The sequence below is a fragment of the Canis lupus genome, chromosome 9, assembly GCF_011100685.1.
Source record: "Canis lupus familiaris isolate Mischka breed German Shepherd chromosome 9, alternate assembly UU_Cfam_GSD_1.0, whole genome shotgun sequence".
Taxonomy (NCBI): Eukaryota; Metazoa; Chordata; class Mammalia; order Carnivora; family Canidae; genus Canis; species Canis lupus.
This window is the reverse complement of record NC_049230.1, coordinates 2,458,702-2,478,066: the sequence shown is the minus strand read 5'-3', so window position 1 is coordinate 2,478,066 and position 19,365 is coordinate 2,458,702. Positions and strand designations below refer to the sequence as shown.

General features: G+C 63.8%; 1 protein-coding gene and 1 pseudogene across 4 annotated transcripts; both read left to right on the top strand.

The window, feature by feature from the left end:
- The first annotated feature begins 184 nt into the window (after positions 1 to 184).
- GAA (alpha glucosidase) lies at positions 185 to 14,704 on the top strand. 4 transcript variants are annotated; one of them, XM_038546375.1, is made up of 21 exons: positions 288 to 381; positions 878 to 1,028; positions 2,646 to 3,232; positions 4,178 to 4,323; positions 6,081 to 6,246; positions 6,322 to 6,418; positions 6,907 to 7,026; positions 7,112 to 7,230; positions 7,317 to 7,448; positions 7,775 to 7,885; positions 8,409 to 8,522; positions 8,602 to 8,686; positions 9,110 to 9,227; positions 9,480 to 9,613; positions 10,720 to 10,871; positions 11,008 to 11,156; positions 12,011 to 12,152; positions 12,292 to 12,441; positions 12,797 to 12,961; positions 13,183 to 13,332; positions 13,698 to 14,704. In XM_038546375.1, exons 2-21 carry the CDS (start codon positions 986 to 988, stop codon positions 13,755 to 13,757), a joined length of 2,940 nt encoding a protein of 979 aa, XP_038402303.1. In that variant the 5' UTR covers positions 288 to 381; positions 878 to 985; the 3' UTR covers positions 13,758 to 14,704. The 4 variants fall into 4 exon arrangements, 3 of the variants coding, with proteins under 3 accessions (XP_038402304.1, XP_038402303.1, XP_038402302.1); XM_038546376.1 differs by lacking the exons at positions 288 to 381; positions 878 to 1,028 and adding an exon at positions 185 to 236; XM_038546374.1 differs by lacking the exon at positions 288 to 381 and having other exon boundaries at positions 676 to 1,028.
- A 1,011-nt stretch (positions 14,705 to 15,715) lies between these two features.
- On the top strand, positions 15,716 to 16,958 carry LOC100683147 (annotated as a pseudogene).
- Positions 16,959 to 19,365: the final 2,407 nt, after the last annotated feature.

The following is a 19,365-nucleotide window of genomic DNA, read 5'->3' as shown; positions in this document are numbered from 1 at the left end:
CTGTCACGCGGCCCGCCCCGCCCCCTCCGGCGCGTGCCCGTCAGCGTGGCCGGGGCCGGGGCGCGTGCGCGGAGGCTGGCGGCGGTGGGGGTCGTCGGGGAAGGAGCCGGGCCGGGCGCGCATGCGCGGAGTCTAGCGGGGTTGGGCGGGGGGGCGGGGGGGCGCGGAGAGGGAGACTGGCCGGGCGCGCGTGCGCAGAGGGGAGCGGGGCCCGGGCCGGGCGCGCGTGCGCGGAGGTGAGCGGTCCCGGGGCCTCGGGGGTCCCGGCGCCTCGGGGGTCCCGGCGCCGGGCGGGGTGGGGCGGTCGCGGCCGCAGCAGCCGTTGGACGCGGCCGATTCTCTGCGACTTTGCTGGTGGAGAAGCCGAGCGCGTCGTGCCGGGTCCGCGGGCGGCGGGCCCCCGGGGACCCCACGGTCACCTCCGCGCCCCGGGGCTGGGGGGGAAACTGAGGCACATCCCGGCGGGGGTGCGGGGTGACCCAGGGGTCAGGAGCCGCCTCCCCGACGGCGGAGTCCCGGGGCCTCCCGGCCTGCAGCCGCTCGACCTCCCGACCTTGGGCTTTTCCCCATTTGTGCACAGCTCTTGCCCTCTGCAGGGTGGAGCGGGGGGGGGGGGGGGGGGGGGGGGGGGGCGCTGTCCTGTGGCCCCCCCACCCCCCACCCCCGCGCTGCTGGGCTCCGAGGGGAGGCCGGGCACCGCCCACCTGCTGCCTGCCTCCTCACGATCACAGGTGTGCGTGTCCAGGTGGGGCAGGTGCAGCCAGACCGCACTGAGTCCTCGTCCCAGGCCCCCGCCCTGGGCTCCTGAGACCCCCCAGCCTTGGCAGTCGCGGGGTCTTTCATTCGCTAATAAAGTGGTGGCTGGGCCTGTGCACAGGCTCAGGGCGGGGCCTGGTCCCCTGAAGCGGAGGCAGGAACCCAGGCTAGGAACTGTGGGCCTCCCCACCTGTCCCCCTAACCTCCGGGGAGCGCAGAGGAGCTGCTGATGGGGCATCACCAACGACCGATGATTAATCAGCTGTGCTCGGGTAACGGAACCAGCACCAGTTGAGGTTCTGAGAGCCTGTGAGCTGGTGAACCCTTTTTTAGAGCGGGAGGGAGGGAGGCCCCCCTGGGGAGGGCGTGGAGGCTCCGTGTCCCCCTGCAACCCCACGTCCTCCGGCAGCTCCTGAGCCGGATCCTGTACAATAAATGGGTAACAGTAGGTAAAGCCCTTTCCTGAGTGTGCTGTGAGATGTTGCAGCCGGTTACCCAGTTGGAGGGGGGGCGGGGGGTGGGGGGCAGGGGGCGAGCCCTCGAACCTAGAGCCAGTTATTTGGTCAGGAGTGTGAGTGGCAATGTGGGGCCCGTGACTGGGGTCTGCACCCGCGGGGCTGAGGCCCCCGCTGTGGGGTCTGTTCCGACTGCAGGAACTGTGTCGGGGTTGGAGTGAGTCGTGGGACGCCCAGCTGGTGCCTGGAGATTGGGGCAGTTGGTTGGTGTGAGGGAAGACCCCACCTGTCTGCTCCAGCTGTGAATGATCCACTCGTGCCCGCCGTGGCCAGAATGTCCCAGGGGTCCGGTTTGTGTGTGTGACCGGCTCTGACTCCCTCGGGCCCTCGTGCTAGGGTGTGACGTTTCCCCAGTCCTTGTGTGCGTCTTGGTGGCATGAGAGTGCGAGTGTCCTGCAGGCCTCCCACTGCGCGGAGCTTGCATGCATCGGCTCCGGCTCCCACGACACCAGGGCCGGCCACCTCTGGGAGACCTGGACCCACGAGCGCCAGCTTTGGTTCAGGTTCCCCCCCCCCCGCTCCGCTGTGGACCCCATGGCCTCGGGGAACCTTCCTTAGCTACAGGGCTGTCCACCGGCACCTGACTCCCCTGTGCTCAGAGTTGCCGGGGGTGTGACAGCTCCCCCCGCCTTCCCTGGCAACCTCCCCGTTTTCTCTCGAGAGAAAGGACTCCCCTAATTAAATCCTTGCACGTTCAGTCTTGTTGGGATCTTGCTCCCAGCAGCTTTCATCTGAAAATATTTAGAATATACAGAGAAGCACCGAGGAGAACAGGCTTCCCTCCAGGGGAGCCAGGCCAGGTGCTCCACACCTAACCGCAGGGCCGGGGAGGGGCTTCCACCTGCCAGGTCCCGGGCCGTCCCGCCCCTACGGCCCCCCTCGCCCCATAGCCAGCCCGAGTCTTCCTACCAGGCTGTAGCCACAGGTCAGCAGAAGAGGGCCCGAGGGAGAGGAGGGACAGCAGTGGGTCCCCCAGGGGCCCTTCCACCCGTCTCTGCAGAGCGGGGCTCACTCTCTTGGCGTGTTGTCACTCGCTCATTATACCCGTCGGGCTTCCACGCACGTCTCTCCGTGTCATTCAGTCATCATAGGCTCATTTTAAGTGCATTCCATTCGCGAGCACTCACCGTACAGGGTATTTTGCAACTCCTGCTTCGGGGCTTTCTCTGCTTTCCCTCTTGCCTTCCCTGCCGTCTTCCTAAACGGCGCCCCGAGCCTGTCTGTCCTCGCCTGTCCCGCTCTCTGGGCACACCTCCCGCTGGGCGCCGCCGGGCCAGCCACGGGTCCACATCTGGAAACTGCTGTGAGAGTCCCCGAGGGCCCCCGGCCACCCCATCCCGCCTTCCTTGCTGAGCCCTGCTCTTCTCTCGGCAGGCCTCCAGGACCCAGCCCGCGGCCCGCAGGTGCCACCGACCATGGCCGCGAGGTGGCCTCCCAGCTCCCGGCCCCTGCTGGGGGTCTGCACCCTCGTCTGCCTGGCCACCGCTGCCTTCCTGGGCCACGTCCTGCTCCGTGACTCCTTGGTGGCTCCCCAAGAGCAACGGCGCTTCTCCCAAGGGCCCGAGCAGCTTTATCATGCTCACCAGCAAGGAGCCCGTAACCCAGGCCCCCAGCCCAGCCCAGGGCACCCCGGCAGGCCCCGAGCGGCACCCACACAGTGTGATGTGCCCCCCAACAGCCGCTTCGACTGTGCCCCGGACAAGGCCATCACCCAGCAGCAGTGTGAGGCACGGGGCTGCTGCTACAGGCCCGCGACGCCCTGGCCCCAGCTCCCCCGGATGGGACAGCCCTGGTGCTTCTTCCCACCCAGCTACCCAAGTTACAAGCTGGAGAACCTGACCACCACGGAGACGGGCTACACGGCCGCTCTGACCCGTAGCACCCCAACCTTCTTCCCCAAGGACATTCTGGCCTTACGGTTGGACGTGCTGCTGGAGACGGAGAGCCGGCTCCACTTCACGGTGGGCAGGGGCCGAGAAAATGGGGGCGGGCAGTGGACGAAGATGGAATCTACGGGGTGTGGGTTTAGTGTGCAGATGGGTTTTGTGCCTTCACTGGGAGCCCCGGAGTGAGCGCAACAGCTCTACGCTCAGGGAGCCGTGGTCACTTCTAACCTGGTTAGAAGGTTCTAGAACATGCTCTAGAGGGCAGGGCACCACGGAGGGAGGTTAGGTCTCCCCCAGGAAGTGACATCCCACCTGCAGTCCTACAGGACAGGAGTCAGCGGGCGGAGAGGTGGAGGAAGGAAGGGGGAGCGTTCTGGGCGGCGGGCAGTGCAGTCTGATGATCGTCCTCCCGTGAGGCCGGGACCTCTCGTCCGATTTATTCCTTGCGGATCCCCAGCCCCTGGGACAGCGTCTGGCACGTAGCAGGTGCCCAGGAGAAATCCGAGGACTGGGTGTGCGGAGGCCGAGCCGAGAGGGCCCAAAGCACACGACTCATAATAATTTTAACGAAGTAATTTATGTGTAACGGCCAGGCCTGTGTTTAGGGAGTGATTACTGCGAGGCAGGCACAGCTGAGCTGCGTGCTGTGACCTCTTGGCCACCCTGTGACGGTCCTGCTGGGGGGAACAGCGTTGCCAGATTTAGCAAATAAAAATTCAGGATGCCAGTAAATGGGAATTCCAGGAAACCAAGGAACAAGTTTATTTTCTTAGCATGTGTCTCATGCGATATTGGAGATGGCCTGAAAAGAGCTGTTTCTCTGGAATTCAGAGCACCTGGGTGTTCCGTGTCCCACCTGGCTAGCCACACGGGGTGCTCCCCGGCTCTGCACCTGAGGCCATGGAGCCTCCGCTGACCAAAGTGCCCGGGCCCACATGCCGGGCGGGCCCCGTTGGGGTTTGCGTGGGGTCCTGCGCCCAGGAGGGTGAGGGCCTCACGGCTCCCCCGTCTGACTTCCAGATCAAAGATCCCACCAACAGGCGCTATGAGGTGCCCCTGGAGACCCCGCGGGCCCACGGCCGCGCCTTGGCCACACTCTACAGCGTGGAGTTCCAGGAGGAGCCCTTCGGGGTGGTCGTGCGCCGGAAGCTGGACGGCCGGGTGCTGTGAGTGCAGTCCTGGTGCTCCCCCCCTGCCCCCCGCAGGCCTCCTCACCACCCCCCTGCCGGGAGCCTCCCTCAGGTCCCCCGACGACCCCCGAGGAGTGCCGGCTGGGGTGGCATCCTTGGGGGGCGGGGGGACGTTTGGCAACGGCCCCGCTGCGCAGAGCAAGCCAGCCCCCGTGTCACCAGTGCCGGGCCCGAGAAGCCACAGTCGGGTGGGAAGTGGCGCCGCCACCCCGGCCACATCCCCTCATCGCTTAACCTTATTTATGAAGTCCCGCGTGTCACTAAGGCACCTCAGGCATCCTGTTAAGGCCACGCACCCCAGCATCTCAGGAGTATGCGGTGACCGTCCCCACCGCACAGACGGGGAGACTGAGGCAGCTTGAGCCAGGGCCCCGCATCCACACTGTTGGCCACTGTCTGTTTTGCATCCCCCTGGGGCTTGCATCCCCCTGAGACCTTAGGTTTGCCCGAATCGTTGCTGCCATCTGTGCCCCGGGGAGTCTTCCCGCTCCCCCGGAAGCTCGCTGCTGGACCTCCAGCTCCTCCAGCGGTTCTGGGCTGCAGCGGTTGCCCACGGGGTCTCGGGAGGGTCAGGAGGGAGGGAGGGCACCGGCCCGTCGCGCCCTCGCCTCCAGGGGACGCGTCACCCCCACCGCCCGTACCACGCCTCGGGGACTGGAGGCACCAAAGCATCTTGGAAGCCGCTCCTGGACTACTCCCAGGTGGTGGCCGCTGACTCCCAGCGCCCGGCTCGTCCCCTCCCAGAGCGTCCCCTGCCCGGTTGTCGGCGGGGACAAGCACGCTTGCACGGGACGTTCCCTGTGCGCTTGGCCCGCACGGCCCCACGTCCACGCATGCCCCGAACTGGCCAGGCTCCTGCTCATCACAGGGCTGCATTACGGGTTCGGAGATGACCTCGGACCAGCCTTGGTCTTCAGAGAAGTCACCTCCTGGGATGCGGATCTTTCTCTTGTGCCCATTCCTGGCTGAGCCGTGTCGAGCCGCCCCCAGGGCTGACACACTGGGGAGAGGCAGTGAGCGAGGCCAAGTCCAGTGCTAAGAAAGTTCTGGAAACGAGCAGAGCGGATGCAGAGGGCAGGGCTGGCTCTGGAGGGGGGCTACAAAGGCCTCTGGAGGAGGCTGACCTTTGAGCAGAGATCAGAGAGAGATTTTCTGAAGCCTGTAATCAGATTGTGGTCCTGAAAACACAGACGCACGCACAGATACGTCCTGCCTGGGGGCAGGCAGGGTGCCATGACGGGCCTCCCGTGAAATCAGCATTAATCGGTATTTCGTGCCCCATCTGTGGCTCCTGCCGTGCCCTCACCCTGGGCAGCCTCACGGGGCCTTGGCCACCCCTGGGGGGACAGCTCTACGGGCTCTGGCGCAGGACGGGGCCGTGGTCTGGGAGCAGCCTGGCCCTTGGGAGGAGCTTGAGGGCACAGCTCCTAGGACTGAAAAGCACAGCGCCTGCTTGCGGCCACGGCGCATGGGGCAGTCCCCCCGTGGATGCCCACCCGGCGCATCATGGGCATAGCCGGGTAGTGCTCTGGGGGTGCTCCACCCCTGGCTCTGGTCCTGGGGGTCGCCGGGCCTCCAGTGCCCGCTCCTGCCCCAGGGCCAGTGTGTCAGGGAGGTGCCGGGCCACCCCGGCCCTCCTCGGGGTGCCAGCCCAGGGGTCTCTCTGGGAGGGTCCCTCTGGGGGTCATCGGGCCACCACTGCCGATGCAAGGCCGCCTGGGCTCTTCCTGCAGGCTGAACACGACGGTGGCCCCCCTGTTCTTCGCCGACCAGTTTCTGCAGCTGTCCACCTCCCTGCCGTCCCAGTACATCGCTGGCCTTGCCGAGCATCTCGGCTCCCTGATGCTCAGCACCAACTGGACCAGGGTCACCCTCTGGAACCGGGACATCGCCCCCTCGGTAAAGGGGGCAGCACGGAGGGGAGTGGGGGCGCCGTGGGGTGGGGACGCTAATGTGCCGTGTCCACGTGCCCAGCCCAACGTGAACCTGTATGGGTCCCACCCTTTCTACCTGGCGTTGGAGGATGGCGGGTCAGCTCATGGGGTCTTCCTGCTGAACAGCAATGCCATGGGTAAGCAGGGGGGCCGCCACCCCTAACAGCAGCCTGTCCCCCCCACCCCCCCGCCGCCGTGTCCTGCAGCCAGTTCCCCGGAGCCCCCAGGCCAGGGCCTTCCCCGGCTGTGGCCACATCCCCCTCCATGGGGGAGCGTGGGGCTCTGCACACCTGTCCCCACAGGTTGGCGGTAGGGGCCTGGGGCCGTGGGCAGGGCGTCGGGCCTTGTTACCCTCCCAAGAAATGAGTCCAGTGGGCGGTGCCCTTGAGGGACACTCTGGGGGCCCACTCTGAGCAGAGCCGGGGGGCGGGGGGACGTCCTGGGGTCTGGCTGCTTAGCCTTCTCCTGTTCTTCTCCAGGCTCTTCGGGGAGTCAGGGTGACTGTCCCCAGGCCTGAGCAGCCTGCTGCTGGCCTCCCTGGGTGGGACGTGGCTCTTGTTCAGGACGCCGAGGGGCCGGGGGGACACGCGGGGATCTGTTCTGAGCCCAGGGCTGCTCCCCGCAGACGTGGTCCTGCAGCCGAGCCCGGCCCTCAGCTGGAGGTCGACAGGCGGGATCCTGGACGTGTACGTCTTCCTGGGCCCGGAGCCCAAGAGCGTGGTACAGCAGTACCTGGAAGTCGTGGGTAGGCCTGCTCCCCGGCCTGCGCCGCCCCGTCTGCTCCGCGGCCCCGTGCTGCCCCCCTGCTCACGCAGTGTGCTCGGCTGCAGGCTCCCCGTTCATGCCACCCTACTGGGGCCTGGGCTTCCACCTGTGCCGCTGGGGATACTCGTCCACAGCCATCACCCGCCAGGTGGTAGAGAACATGACCCGGGCCCACTTCCCCCTGGTGAGTGCTGGGAGGGCCTGCGGGGCGGGGGGTGGGGGGACGCGCCCCCCTGGCCGGCTGCAGGGGTCCCCGTGCCGTGGCTGCAGGACACGCAGTGGAACGACCTGGATTACATGGACGCCAGGAGGGACTTCACTTTCAACAAAGACGGCTTCAGGGACTTCCCGGCCATGGTGCAGGAGCTCCACCGGGGCGGCCGGCGGTACGTGATGATCGTGGTGAGTGCCCCCCGTCTCAGGCCCGCTGAACTCACCGGCTGGTTCCCGGGGGTCCCTGCCGGTGAGGGGATATCAGACTTACGGACAGGGCCCTGCCGTCCAGTGATGTCCAGCCCAAGGGTCCCTGGAAACGCGCGTCGCTCAGGATCCACTCGGTTGTAGGTCACGTGGACGGCTTAAAGCAGGGGGGCTGCCCTCCGCTGCCATCCCCCAGTGCTGGAGGGGCCGGGCAGCCGGAGCCAGGGGGGCCTCAGCCGGTTCCCCATCCCGGGAAGGAGGGCAGGGCTCAGGGCAGGGCTTTGGGGCATTTGCTTGTCCTCCCTCAGGACCCGGCCATCAGCAGCTCCAGCCCCCCTGGCAGCTACCGACCCTATGACGAGGGTCTGCGGAGAAAGGTTTTCATCACCAATGAGACGGGGCAGCCGCTGATTGGGAAGGTAGGGGGGTTTCTGGGGGCCTGGGGTGAGAAAGCAGGTGTCCCCAGCCGGGGCAGGTAGGGCAGGGCACAGGACACTCCTCAGGAAGGGGACGGCATTCAGGAAATCCTCACCTGTCCGTGGGACAGTGTGTGTGGGGGTCACAGCTGGAGGTGACGGGGGCTCCTGACATGGATGCCACTGCAAATCCTTCCATGGGGTGGGGGGGGCTCTGGGTGAGGGTCTCGTTGTCCCCCAGGTCCCCGAGGTGGGGTTCCCAGACTCTCCCAAGGGGCACCCAGCAGAGTCCCCAACTTCCCGTCCAGGGTGTGCCCACAACCAAGGGGCAGGGGGTCCCAGCCAGGGGCGGGGAGGTTGCCGGGGGTGTAGGTGTGTGAGACCTGGTTCTGGGGCCTGTGTCCGAAAGCGAGGCCTCAGCTGAGCCCCCGCGGCCCCTACCACCTCCACAGCCCTTCTACCCCCAGGCAGACGAGCGAGGCCGTGGCTCTGGGGGGCCTGGTCTTCCCTCTGGCCTTTCCTCCAGGTGTGGCCCGGGTTCACTGTCTTCCCCGACTTCACCAGCCCCACGGCCCTGGACTGGTGGCAGGACATGGTGTCTGAGTTCCATGCCCAGGTGCCCTTCGACGGCATGTGGATTGTGAGTGTCCCGTGGGCTGTGGATCGGGCCCCAGCCTCCGCCCCGGGCAGGCCGCCCACCACCAGGGCCTCTCTCGCAGGACATGAACGAGCCATCCAACTTCGTGAGGGGCTCGGTGTATGGCTGCCCCGACAATGACCTGGAGAACCCGCCCTACGTGCCCGGTGAGCTCTCCCGCCTGCCCGCACTACCAGCTGCCTGAGGACTGAAGGCTCGGATCAGGGGTTTTCCTTCTCTGGCCTGGGAGATGAGAAGGCATCCTCTGTGAGGAGCTGTTGGGCACAGCCCCCCGGGAAAGGGGAGGGCAACCCCAGGAGGAAGGTCAGGTTGGGGAGACGTCAGCCGGGCGACGCAGACCGGGCACCTGCCGCTGGGCGTGGCCCTTCAGAGGGAAGGTGTTTCGAGGTCAGGGACAGGGACGGGGAGACTTGAAATGGGTCAGGAGCAGGTGTTGGTGAAGTCGGCGGTCGGCAAGGGCAGACACAGCATCCACCTTGTCCCTGTCCCTGGAAAAGTGGACACCCCACGTTCCAGGGGGGCTCTGGGGGCGTGGGGGACACCAGCCGGCCAGCCTCCCCCTCTTCCAGGGGTGGTTGGCGGGACCCTGCGGGCAGCCACCATCTGTGCCTCCAGCCGCCAGCTGCTCTCCACGCACTACAACCTGCACAACCTGTACGGCCTGACGGAAGCCATCGCCTCCCACAGGTGAGGGGCTCTCAGGGCTGCTCCGTGCCCCAGAGGGGGAGCCGGTGGTGACCGCACAGACACCCCAAGGGAGCCTGAAGGGGCACCTGTCCTCCCTGGGGCAGCCTGATGGTTCTGGCGGAGCCCCACCTCCCTCCCTCCTCCCAGCCTCGGCTCCCGGCTCCCCGCTGCACCGCCAGGTGAGGCGCTGGGCCACTCGGGCTCCCGGGCAGCCCCGCCCTGCATCGCTCTGCCCCCCCCTGCTCTGCCCAGGGCCCTCGTGAAGGCTCGGGGGACGCGCCCCTTTGTGATCTCCCGCTCAACCTTCGCTGGCCACGGCCAGTATGCCGGCCACTGGACAGGGGACGTGTGGAGCAGCTGGGAGCAGCTCTCGTACTCTGTACCAGGTGAGAGCACCTACCAGGGCGGCTGCTTGGAGGGGAGCATGGGCCCAGAACCCAGTGCCAGGCTCAGCTCAGCGAGATGCTGCTGACTCACTGGGTGGGAGGCCGGCAGGTCTTGTGCACCCATGCACCTGTGCAGGTTGGCTCACCTGTGCACCATGCACCTGTGCGGGTCGGCTCACCTGTGTGGGTCGGCTCACCTGTGCACCCATGCACCTGTGCAGGTGTGCAGGTCAGCTCACCTCTGTGGGTCAGCTCACTTGTGTGGGTTGGCTCACCTGTGTGATTCAGCTCACCTGTGTGGGCTGGCTCACCGGTGCACCTGTGTACCTGTCCAGGTTGACTCATCTATATGTCTGTGCACCTGTGTGGGTCGGCTCACTTATGGTGCTCTCCTGCTCTGGCGGGCAGTAATGGAGTTTCCCAACATTCCCATCTCCAGTTCACCCCGGCCACTGCCTACAGAGCAGTCAGGTTCTGGCCTCTCCTCTCATCCTGTCCCCCTGGCGACCACATGCTGAGCCCAGCCCGCAGGCGCCGTCCACCCCACCTGATTATGCTCCAGAGCCCTGATGCTGCTGCGCGCCAGGCACAGCGACGGCTTGGGAGCTCTGGGAAGGGGCCGGGGTCACCTCCCAGGGTCACCACACGGCAAAGCCCCAGCGGGAGGCTTCCTGGTAGCAGTGGGGCTGCTGCTGTGTGGGGCACATCTGCAGACCCGGGGGCACGGGGAAGCCCCGCCAAGCAAGCTCTTGGGGGAGCAGCTGTCTCCTCCCAGAGCAGGGCCCAGGCCCCCGCAGGCCAGTCTCCGAGGCCGCTGGAGAGGCCGGTTCCCGCTCTGTGCCCACCCCTCAGGCTCCTGGGCTGTAGTCCTGGCGCACGGCTCTTTAGGTGGCAGAGGTCACGCAGGTCCCAGCCCCCATGGCTCTGGGCTGGGTGGGCTCCTGGCCATCAGCTCCTAGGCCCCGAGGGGCCCCTGAGGAGAGGGAGGGCCCAGCGCAGCCTGGTCCTGCTGAGCAGCGGTGGGTGGGCACTGGCTCGGGGACCTGGGGCCACCTGACCCTCCAGCCACTCGAGCCTGAGCCCCAGCCTGACCCCCCGCCCCCCAGAAATCCTGCTGTTCAACCTGCTGGGGGTGCCGCTGGTCGGGGCCGACGTCTGTGGCTTCCTGGGCAACACGTCAGAGGAGCTGTGCGTGCGCTGGACCCAGCTGGGGGCCTTCTATCCGTTCATGCGGAACCACAACGACCTCAACAGCCTGGTAGGGGCCGGGCAGGGGGCGCGGTCTGCCCTGGGGCCCGGGGGTCCCACCATGGGCGCGGGCGGGCCGGGTGTCCCGGGGAGAGGCGGGGACCTCACGGCCCCAGAGCCGGTGCTCCCCTCCGCCCCCCCTCCAGCCCCAGGAGCCCTACAGGTTCAGCGCGACGGCGCAGGAAGCCATGAGGAAGGCGCTCGCCCTGCGCTACTCGCTGCTGCCCCACCTCTACACGCTCTTCCACCGGGCACACGTGGGGGGCGAGACCGTGGCCCGGCCCCTCTTCCTCGAGTGAGTGCCCTGCGTCGGGGAGCGAGGGCCCACGTCCTGCCCCAGGGGGTGTTCCCCAGGCCGAGGAGCCCATGCAGCCGAGGGAGGCGAGGCTGAGCCCCAGGCCGACCCCCCTTCCCGCCCGTGAGACTGCGGCTCAGGGCTGGGGGCATTCCAGGTACGGGGCACCCGGCTGAAGGAGCCCGGGTACAGACCGGGCCCCCAGCTGGGGAAGCAAGCTGTGAAGCCGTCCCGGGGCTGGCGTAGGGGAGGAAGGACCAACACGGAAACCCAGCGACATCCCCCAAGTAGGACTCAGACACGTGCAAAGGCGCCGTGCGCCCAAGTGCCGTCTCCAGTCGGGATCAGAGGAGCCCCGAGTAGTAAAACTTGGTCAGCCGTTTGCAGAAATCCCTTTATCCCGTCCTGAGGTGCAAACCTAAGTTCCAGACAGATTACGTACTCAGACATCAAGGATTCAGCTACAGGAAGTTCCGCGGGAACACAGGCCGACGTCCCCCAGCGCGCGGCCAGGAGACGGCTTGCTGAGCCTCAGAAGCAAAAGGCAAAGGGCAGGGGGTTGAGTTTAGGAACAAATACTCCTCTGAACGCAAACAGAACAGCTGGCCTCCCCTCAGCGCGGGATCAGGAAGGCCGATCGATCAGCGCAGACGCCAGCAGCACCAGCAGCAGCCAGTGTCCCCGTCACGTGGCGCAGCTGGTCAGTTAGACCAGGGTCACCCTCCAGCAGACGAGCCTCGGGAAGAGAGGGCAGGAACCCGCCACGTCCGACCCGGAGGCCTCTGGCTCCTTGGGCTTCCCTGAGGGCCCCTCGGAGGTCACCAGGTCCACACGCCTGCCCCTCCTGTCTGCAGGTTCCCTGAAGACCCCCACACCTGGACCGTGGACCGCCAGCTCCTGTGGGGGGAGGCTCTGCTCATCACCCCCGTGCTCGAGGCCGGGAAGGTCGAAGTGACTGGCTACTTCCCCGCTGGCACATGGTACGACCTGCAGACGGTGAGTCCTGGAGACCCTAAAACCGGGGAGGATGGTGGGGGACCAGAGGTGTCCCTCCCCCTTGCCATGCGGGCATGGGCCAGATGGCCACCCCAGGGCCTTGGCACTGCCCCGACTCTTCGTGACGTGCTGTCTCCAGGTGCCCGTAGGGGCCTTCGGCAGCCTCCCGCCCCCACCTCCAGCTCCGCTCATGTCCACCATCCACAGCAAGGGGCAGTGGGTGACGCTGCCAGCCCCGCTGGACACCATCAACGTCCACCTCCGGGCTGGGCACATCATCCCCCTGCAGGTACCTGGGCGGAGCCCCCGAACCTATCTGTCCAGCTCTGGGGCTGCCAGGACCCCACACTGTCCCTTCAGGAGAGGGTCCACCCCCAAATCCTCGGGCAGAGAGGACAGTGTCTGAGGGTCGAAGATGAGCAGCGGAGGGGAGGCCTGCAAACCTCTGGGGGCCTCGCATGTCCTCCAGCGTGTCTGCCTTGGCCAGTGTGGTCATCCCAGGCACCCAAGCCTAGCGGCTGTAGGCTGCCGTGTGGATCCTGGTTTCTGCAGCCAGAGAAGTCCCTGCCCGGTGTCCCTCCTGTCCTGATCTGGGACGCCTCTGCTAGGCCTCAGACGGTGACACATGCCACCTGCTTTTCCAGGGCCCTGGCCTCACGACCACAGAGTCCCGAAAGCAGCCCATGGCCCTGGTCGCAGCCCTGGGCACAAACGGGGAAGCCCGAGGGGAGCTGTTCTGGGACGACGGGGAGAGCCTCGGGGTGCTGGAGCGCGGGGCCTACACGGAGGTGGTCTTCCTGGCCAGGAACGTGAGTCCCAGAGCTGCCCGGGGTGGGGGGGGGCTGTGGAGACCCCATCCCCAGCTCAGCCTTGTGAAGGGAGCAGGGCCTGTGGCCAGCCACCCCGACTGGGTCCCCGGGCACCTGGGGCGCCCTGAGGGTGTGCGCGGGGTGTGCTGCCGACGAGGCCGCACCCCGCGGGGCTCCCTGGGCCGCCGGCCGACACCCCTGTTCTGTCTCCACTCGGCCAGGACACCATCGTGAACGAGCTGGTACGTGTGACTAGCGAGGGTGCCGGCCTGCAGCTGAGGAAGGTGACCGTCCTGGGGGTGGCCGCGGGCCCCAGGCAGGTCCTCTGCAACGGCGTCCCTGTTGCCTTCACCTACAACCCTGACACCAAGGCAAGAGCCCACAGAGCCGACGGCCGGAGGGCTCGGGGCGGCTGAGGGGTGCGAGGTGCCGAGGACGCTGGGCCCTGGGGCCAACTGGGCCCGGCCGTCCAGGGGTGGGGATAGAGGGGACCACGGGCCCCCTTGCACCCTGGGCCCTGCCCCTGCCGGCGCCTGCACTGATGACGGTCAGGTTTAAATGGCAGCCCCCGCAGGCAACGCCGGTCCTCCGGGCTCAGCCGGGGAGGAGCGAGCAGAGGCCTCCGGGGCCGGGCCACCCGCGCACCACGCACCCAAGCCCGGGGCCTGTGCCCAGCGCTCCCGGCCTCACCTCTGATGGCCAGCGTTTACTGGTCAATTTTTATTTTTTTTCCCAGACCCTGGACATCCCCGTGTCACTGACGATGGGAGAACAGTTTCTCATCAGCTGGTCTTAACCTGGGGCCGGTGGGGCACTGATCCCTTACGGAGCGAGATGGGCTTCGCCGTGGCCTCAGCACCTGCGCGTTCTTGGTCAGGACGTGGGGGGGCCTCGGGGTCAGGAGCACTTGCCCCTCCAAGCCGTCTCCTGCCGCCGACCTCCCTCCAATACCCAGATCTGCGTGCGCGTCTACCTCCTGGGACCTGGGGCTCTGGGGCTCTAGGGCTCTGGGCCAGCAACGTGCCTGACAGGTTTTCTGCACAGACCCGACGGCAGCGCCCCTGGGGTTGCCTGGTGTGTGCAGTGTTGTTCTGGAAGGTTTACCTCTCCGAAGCCCGTCACTGGAACATGCGTGATGTCGTCCGCCACCAGCTGCCTGTCCGTGATGGCAGACGTGTGCTTGGGATGAGGCTGTCGTACCTGCACCCCGAGCTCACGGCATGGACGGCCAGATGAAAGCCCGATGAGAGCCGGCCCGGGAACTCGGGGGGTTCACGGGACACAAGGAAACACTTGATCTTAAGTGCAATTATCTTTAATAAAAGGGACATTGCAAGCAAGCTGCTGGTCCTTCTGGAGGTGCCCAAGGGCCATGGGACGCTGCCACCCCACCCTCCCCGGGCCCCTGGACGCCGGGGTGGGGCACGCAAGTGGTGCCGTGAGCTCTGACGGCAGCACGCCCCCACGCCACCTTCCAGCGCGCCTCACCCTTCTCTCCGGGACTGGAGAACGTCCCATGGGCCTGGGGTCCGAGGCATGGGGTAGGAGGTGTGCCCCCACGCCCCATCCCAGTCAGCACGGGGCTAACACTCAGCCTGATTTCTCTGAGATGCACCCACGCTGTGCGTCCCCGCTTCACTGCTGAACACGCCCCATCGTGTGGATGTGCCGGTTTGCTCAGTGGGCCTTAGGGCTGGTTTCGATTTCCCACTAGTTTGAATAAAGCTGCGTTGAGCAATCATGGACAGGTCTTCATTTCTCTTGGGCACGCACAGGGTGACAGGGTCAGGTCGTTGGGGGAGCTGTGGGGTGGGTGTGACTAATGTTCTAGAAGCTGCCAAACTGCTCTCCAACGTGCTTGCACTGGGCCACGTTCCAGCGGTGAGTGGCAGGCAGTGCTCCGCACCCTCGCCGCCACCTGGAGCCGTCTGCTCCCCTTCAGCCGTTCTGGCTAGAGTGGCTCTCGAGGTGCCCTGCGCACGTCCCCACGGCTCAACAATGCCGAGCATCTTTTCACGGATTTAGATCTATCACAAATCTCTGGCCTTTTTAACCTGGACTATTGGCCTCTTAGGAAGTCATATTACGTTGTTTATATATCTCATTGCTTCTCCATTGCTACTGTGACAAGTCACCACAAACTCAGCAGCCAAAGCCAGCACAGACTGACTTCGTCATGCCGCTGGTGGCCAGAAGGGTGGCATGGGTCTCACGAGCCTCATCGGGTGGCAGCAGGGCTGCTTCCTTCCCGCGGGCTCTGGGGGAGAATCTGGTTCCTTGCTCACTTCCGTTCCACGGGTTTCTGAGGCCTGTCCCCACCTGCTGTGAGCCAGACGTTGTTCGAGGCTTCTAGAGGCTGCTCTTCCTCTTGGCCATGCGATGGCAGGTTGAGCCCATCAGATCACTCTGCCCGACTAACGCCGGGGACATGACTTTTATTTTTTAATTTTATATTTTTTAAAGATTTTATTTATTCATGATAGACATAGGGAGAGAGAGAGAGGCAGAGACACAGGCAGAGGGAGAAGCAGGCTCCATGCTGGGAGCCCGACGCGGGACTCGATCCGGGACTCCAGGATAGCGCCCTGGGCCAAAGGCAGGCACTGAACTGCTGAGTCACCCAGGGATCCCCCCATGACTGAGTTTTATTTTTTATTTTTATTTTTTTTATTTTGTATTTTTCCATGACTGAGTTTTAAAAGCTCACGATGGGCTTCTGGGGGGCGAGTGGCCGGGCGGGCTGCCGAGCACGCAGGGAGGGAAAGAATTGTTGAGTGGCTGCTCTGGTGCTGGGCTCTGGTGGTCGGTGGACTGGCCGCAGCCTCACAGGCTGCCCTCCCGTGCCTCGCCGGCAGGCACCCTGGCCATGGGCACCTATGGGGTGTGTGGCGCGGGACCACGGGGCAGCGGCATGAAGGTCACATCGCTCGACGGGCACCAGCTGTGCAAGATGCTCTGTAAGGAGGCGGCAGCGTGCTGCGTGGTGCTCCTGACTGCCGCCCCTACCGGGCCCTACCAGGCCTCTGCCGCCGTGAGCGTTCACGGCTCACTCAACATCAACCTCAACTCGGTGGTGCCGCGGTGGCACATGTGGCTGCTGCAGGAGGGCAGCGGTGGGGTGGCCGTGGTCGTGCTTGCCCAGGGCAGCCACCAGTGCCAGAAGCTGCGCGCAGAGAGCACCACGTGCATCGAGCTCACTCCCCACTCGCCCGCTGGCCCGCGGGTCTATTTCCTCAAAGGGGGATATGAGACTCTGAATGTCCTGAGTGCTGTGTGGATGTACGACCCATTTCACAAGAGAAGGCAGACACCGAGAAAGCCCTCGTGAGCCAGCGTGGGAAACCAGCGCTCAGCATCAGCTACAGGCCAGCCTACGAGCAGGGCGGCCCCATCGAAATCCTTCTGTTCCTCTACCTTGTGCCTACCATGCACCCAAGTGCGAGTTCCTCGCCAACCTGCCCATCACAGCCCTGCTGAATGTCTCACGGCGGACTTCCAAGTCCTGCACGACCCACCCACATAACAAATGGATCCGCGTGGAAGAGCCACACAGCCGACGATTAGCTCCTGCTTTCAAGAAGCACTAGACTTGACTGTGTCGGGGAAAAGGGAGGCAGGTCCTGGTCCACTGCGAGGCTGGGATCTCCCGCTCGCCCACCATCTGCATGGTTTACCTCACGAAGGCCAAGCAGTTCCGCCTGAAGGATGCCCTCGATTACATCAAGCAGCAGCGGAGTGTGGTCTCGGCCAACTTTGGCTTCCGGGGCTTTGGCTTCCAGCTCCTGCAGGAGTCCGACATCCTACCTTCCACACCTCCGGCTCCTTCCTGCCAACGGGAGGCGGCCGGCTCTTCATTCCTCGCCCATTTGCAGACACTGAGCCCTGACGCGCAGGGTTCCTACTGCACCTTCCCTACCTCGGTGCTGGCACCCACGTCCACCCACTCGACGGTCTCCAGCTCGGCAGGAGCCCCATGGCCACAGCCACATCCTGCTAAAACCGGGATGGGGGAACCAGCCCAGCCTCAAGAACAACTATGATTCTGCTTTTTAAATTTTTTTTTATTTTATTTTTATTTATTTATTTATTTATTTTATGATAGTCACAGAGAGACAGAGACACAGGCAGAGGGAGAAGCAGGCTCCATGCACTGGGAGCCCGACGTGGGATTCGATCCCGGGTCTCCAGGATCGCGCCCTGGGCCAAAGGCAGGCGCCAAACCGCTGCGCCACCCAGGGATCCCCTGATTCTGCTTTTTTTAAACTCTGTGGACATTTCATACCTGTGCAATAGTGAACACCTCACTGGCCCGCTGCCCCAGTGGGACAGGGAGTGGTCACCAGGCTTGCAAACGAACTTCACACGTACAGCGGGGATAGGTTTTGGGGACCGAAGGAAGGCCAAGCCATCATGAGAGCACAGCGCGTGCCGACTACTGTACTTCAGACCCCCTGCCCTCTCAGGACCGCCCAGGTCCTGCACCTCCAAGCTCGCCTTTTCATTTCAAGCGCAAGGCAATGAATACCCACAGCAACGTGGGAGAGAGCGGTTGCTAGACCAGGAGAAAAGGCAGTTAGGAAGCCAAGTTGTTCTGAAGGAAGCACAATTTCCACCTTCCTTTTGTAACTTTGGCAGTCTCCGCATCTGTCTCTTGCTTTAGGGCACAAACTGATCACCACCCAGTCAGGAAAGTAACCCCCCCAGGGTGCGGAGGGACAGGATCGAGATGCTTATTTGAACCCTCACATGGTTTTGAGACTCCTTCTTGGGTCCCGTGTGAAGGCAGGTGGTTGAAGTAGCAAGACGCTGACCTGTCTGGGTGTCCTTTCCACTCGGGGTTCTTCCCTGACTTTGGACTTCGCATGATTCTCATTCATATAGAACCTTTCTCACCACCGCCTCCTCAAAGCATCTCTTGTGTCATTCGAAAAGAGCTCTTCAGACCTTAGACCAAAAATCACCCCTTTGACGGGGTAGCCGTGGTGCCACGAGCAGATTTTGTAATGTGGTACTTCTTTTTTTTTTAAGATTTATTTATTTATTTATTTATTTATTTATTTATTTATTTATCCATTCAGAGAGAGCGAAAGAGAGGCAGAGACACAGGCAGAGAGAGAAGCAGGCTCCATGCAGGGAGCCCAACGTGGGACTCGATCCTGGGTCTCCAGGATCACACCCCAGGCTGCAGGCGGCGCTAAACCACTGCACCACCGGGGCTGCCCGGTACTTCTTTTTTTGTCTGCAGTTTCTCTCTCCAGGGGAAAAGGCAATAATTTCCTAAAATCCATATGAATGTGAAGAACAGCAGTACGTTACTGGGTGTTACTGTTGTTTTTTATAGTGCAAAATAAAAAGATTAAAATAAAAAAAAATAAAAGGTCACGATTAGTTTAGGCCCACGTGGACAACGCAGGATGATCCCGTCCCAAGATCTTTAGCCACATCTGCAAAGTTCCTCTTGGCCATCCAACATGACACGGTCCCAGGCTCCAGAGAGTAGGACCTGGGCATCTTCGGGGGTCTGCTCCACCCACCACATTAACAGCCGTCACGTGCTCTGACTGTATGACCTCCGTCGGGTTCGTGCTTCTTCCTCCCAGACTGTGGTTTGCCTTATTTTCACGATGCCAGTTGAACAATAAAAGGATTTAACTTTGAGGAGTCTGATTTATAATTATTTATGTCCGATTAAAGAAATCTTTGCGACATTCGCGGTCCCTAAGACTTTTCTCCTGGCTCTCTTCTGGAAGTTCTTGGGCCTCACATCTCAAGCTACTTTTTGTACATGGTTAAGAAGGAACGATCGAAGGTGTGTTTTGTGCACATGGCTATCCAACCGTTCTGGCCTCTTTTGTTAACAGCAGCATCCTTCCCCACCGCACTGCCGCAGCACGTGTTGAAAACTCCTCACCATAAACCTGTGGTCTTTCTAGATGTCGGACCGTGTTCCAGGGCTGTGCAGAGTCCGCCTTTATGCTGATGCCGCACGGGCCGCCGTAACTTCGTGGTGTCCCTGCTGTTAGGCAGAATCTGCCACTGCTGGCCTTCCCCAGGTTGTTTGGCTCTGCTGGGTCCTTCCTATTCCCACAGACATTTCAGAAGCAGCTAGTCAATTTTTGCCCAATTCTCTGGGGATTTTGATCGAGGCTGTGCAGACTGCAGGATGTGGGGAGAAGCGACACCTGAACCACCCCATTCCTCCAATCAGGACGGCACCTCTCGCTCACGTTCACTTCCCACGGCGATGTCCTGTGATTTTCAGTGCACAGAGCTTACGCACCTCCCGTCTGATGGGTCCCCAGGACATGGTCTATTTGGAGCTGCTGTTTAACCCTTTACCCTTCTCTCCACAGGTGTTCGCTGCTAGCACGCAGGAGTACAAGTGAGTTTTGAATATTGACCTT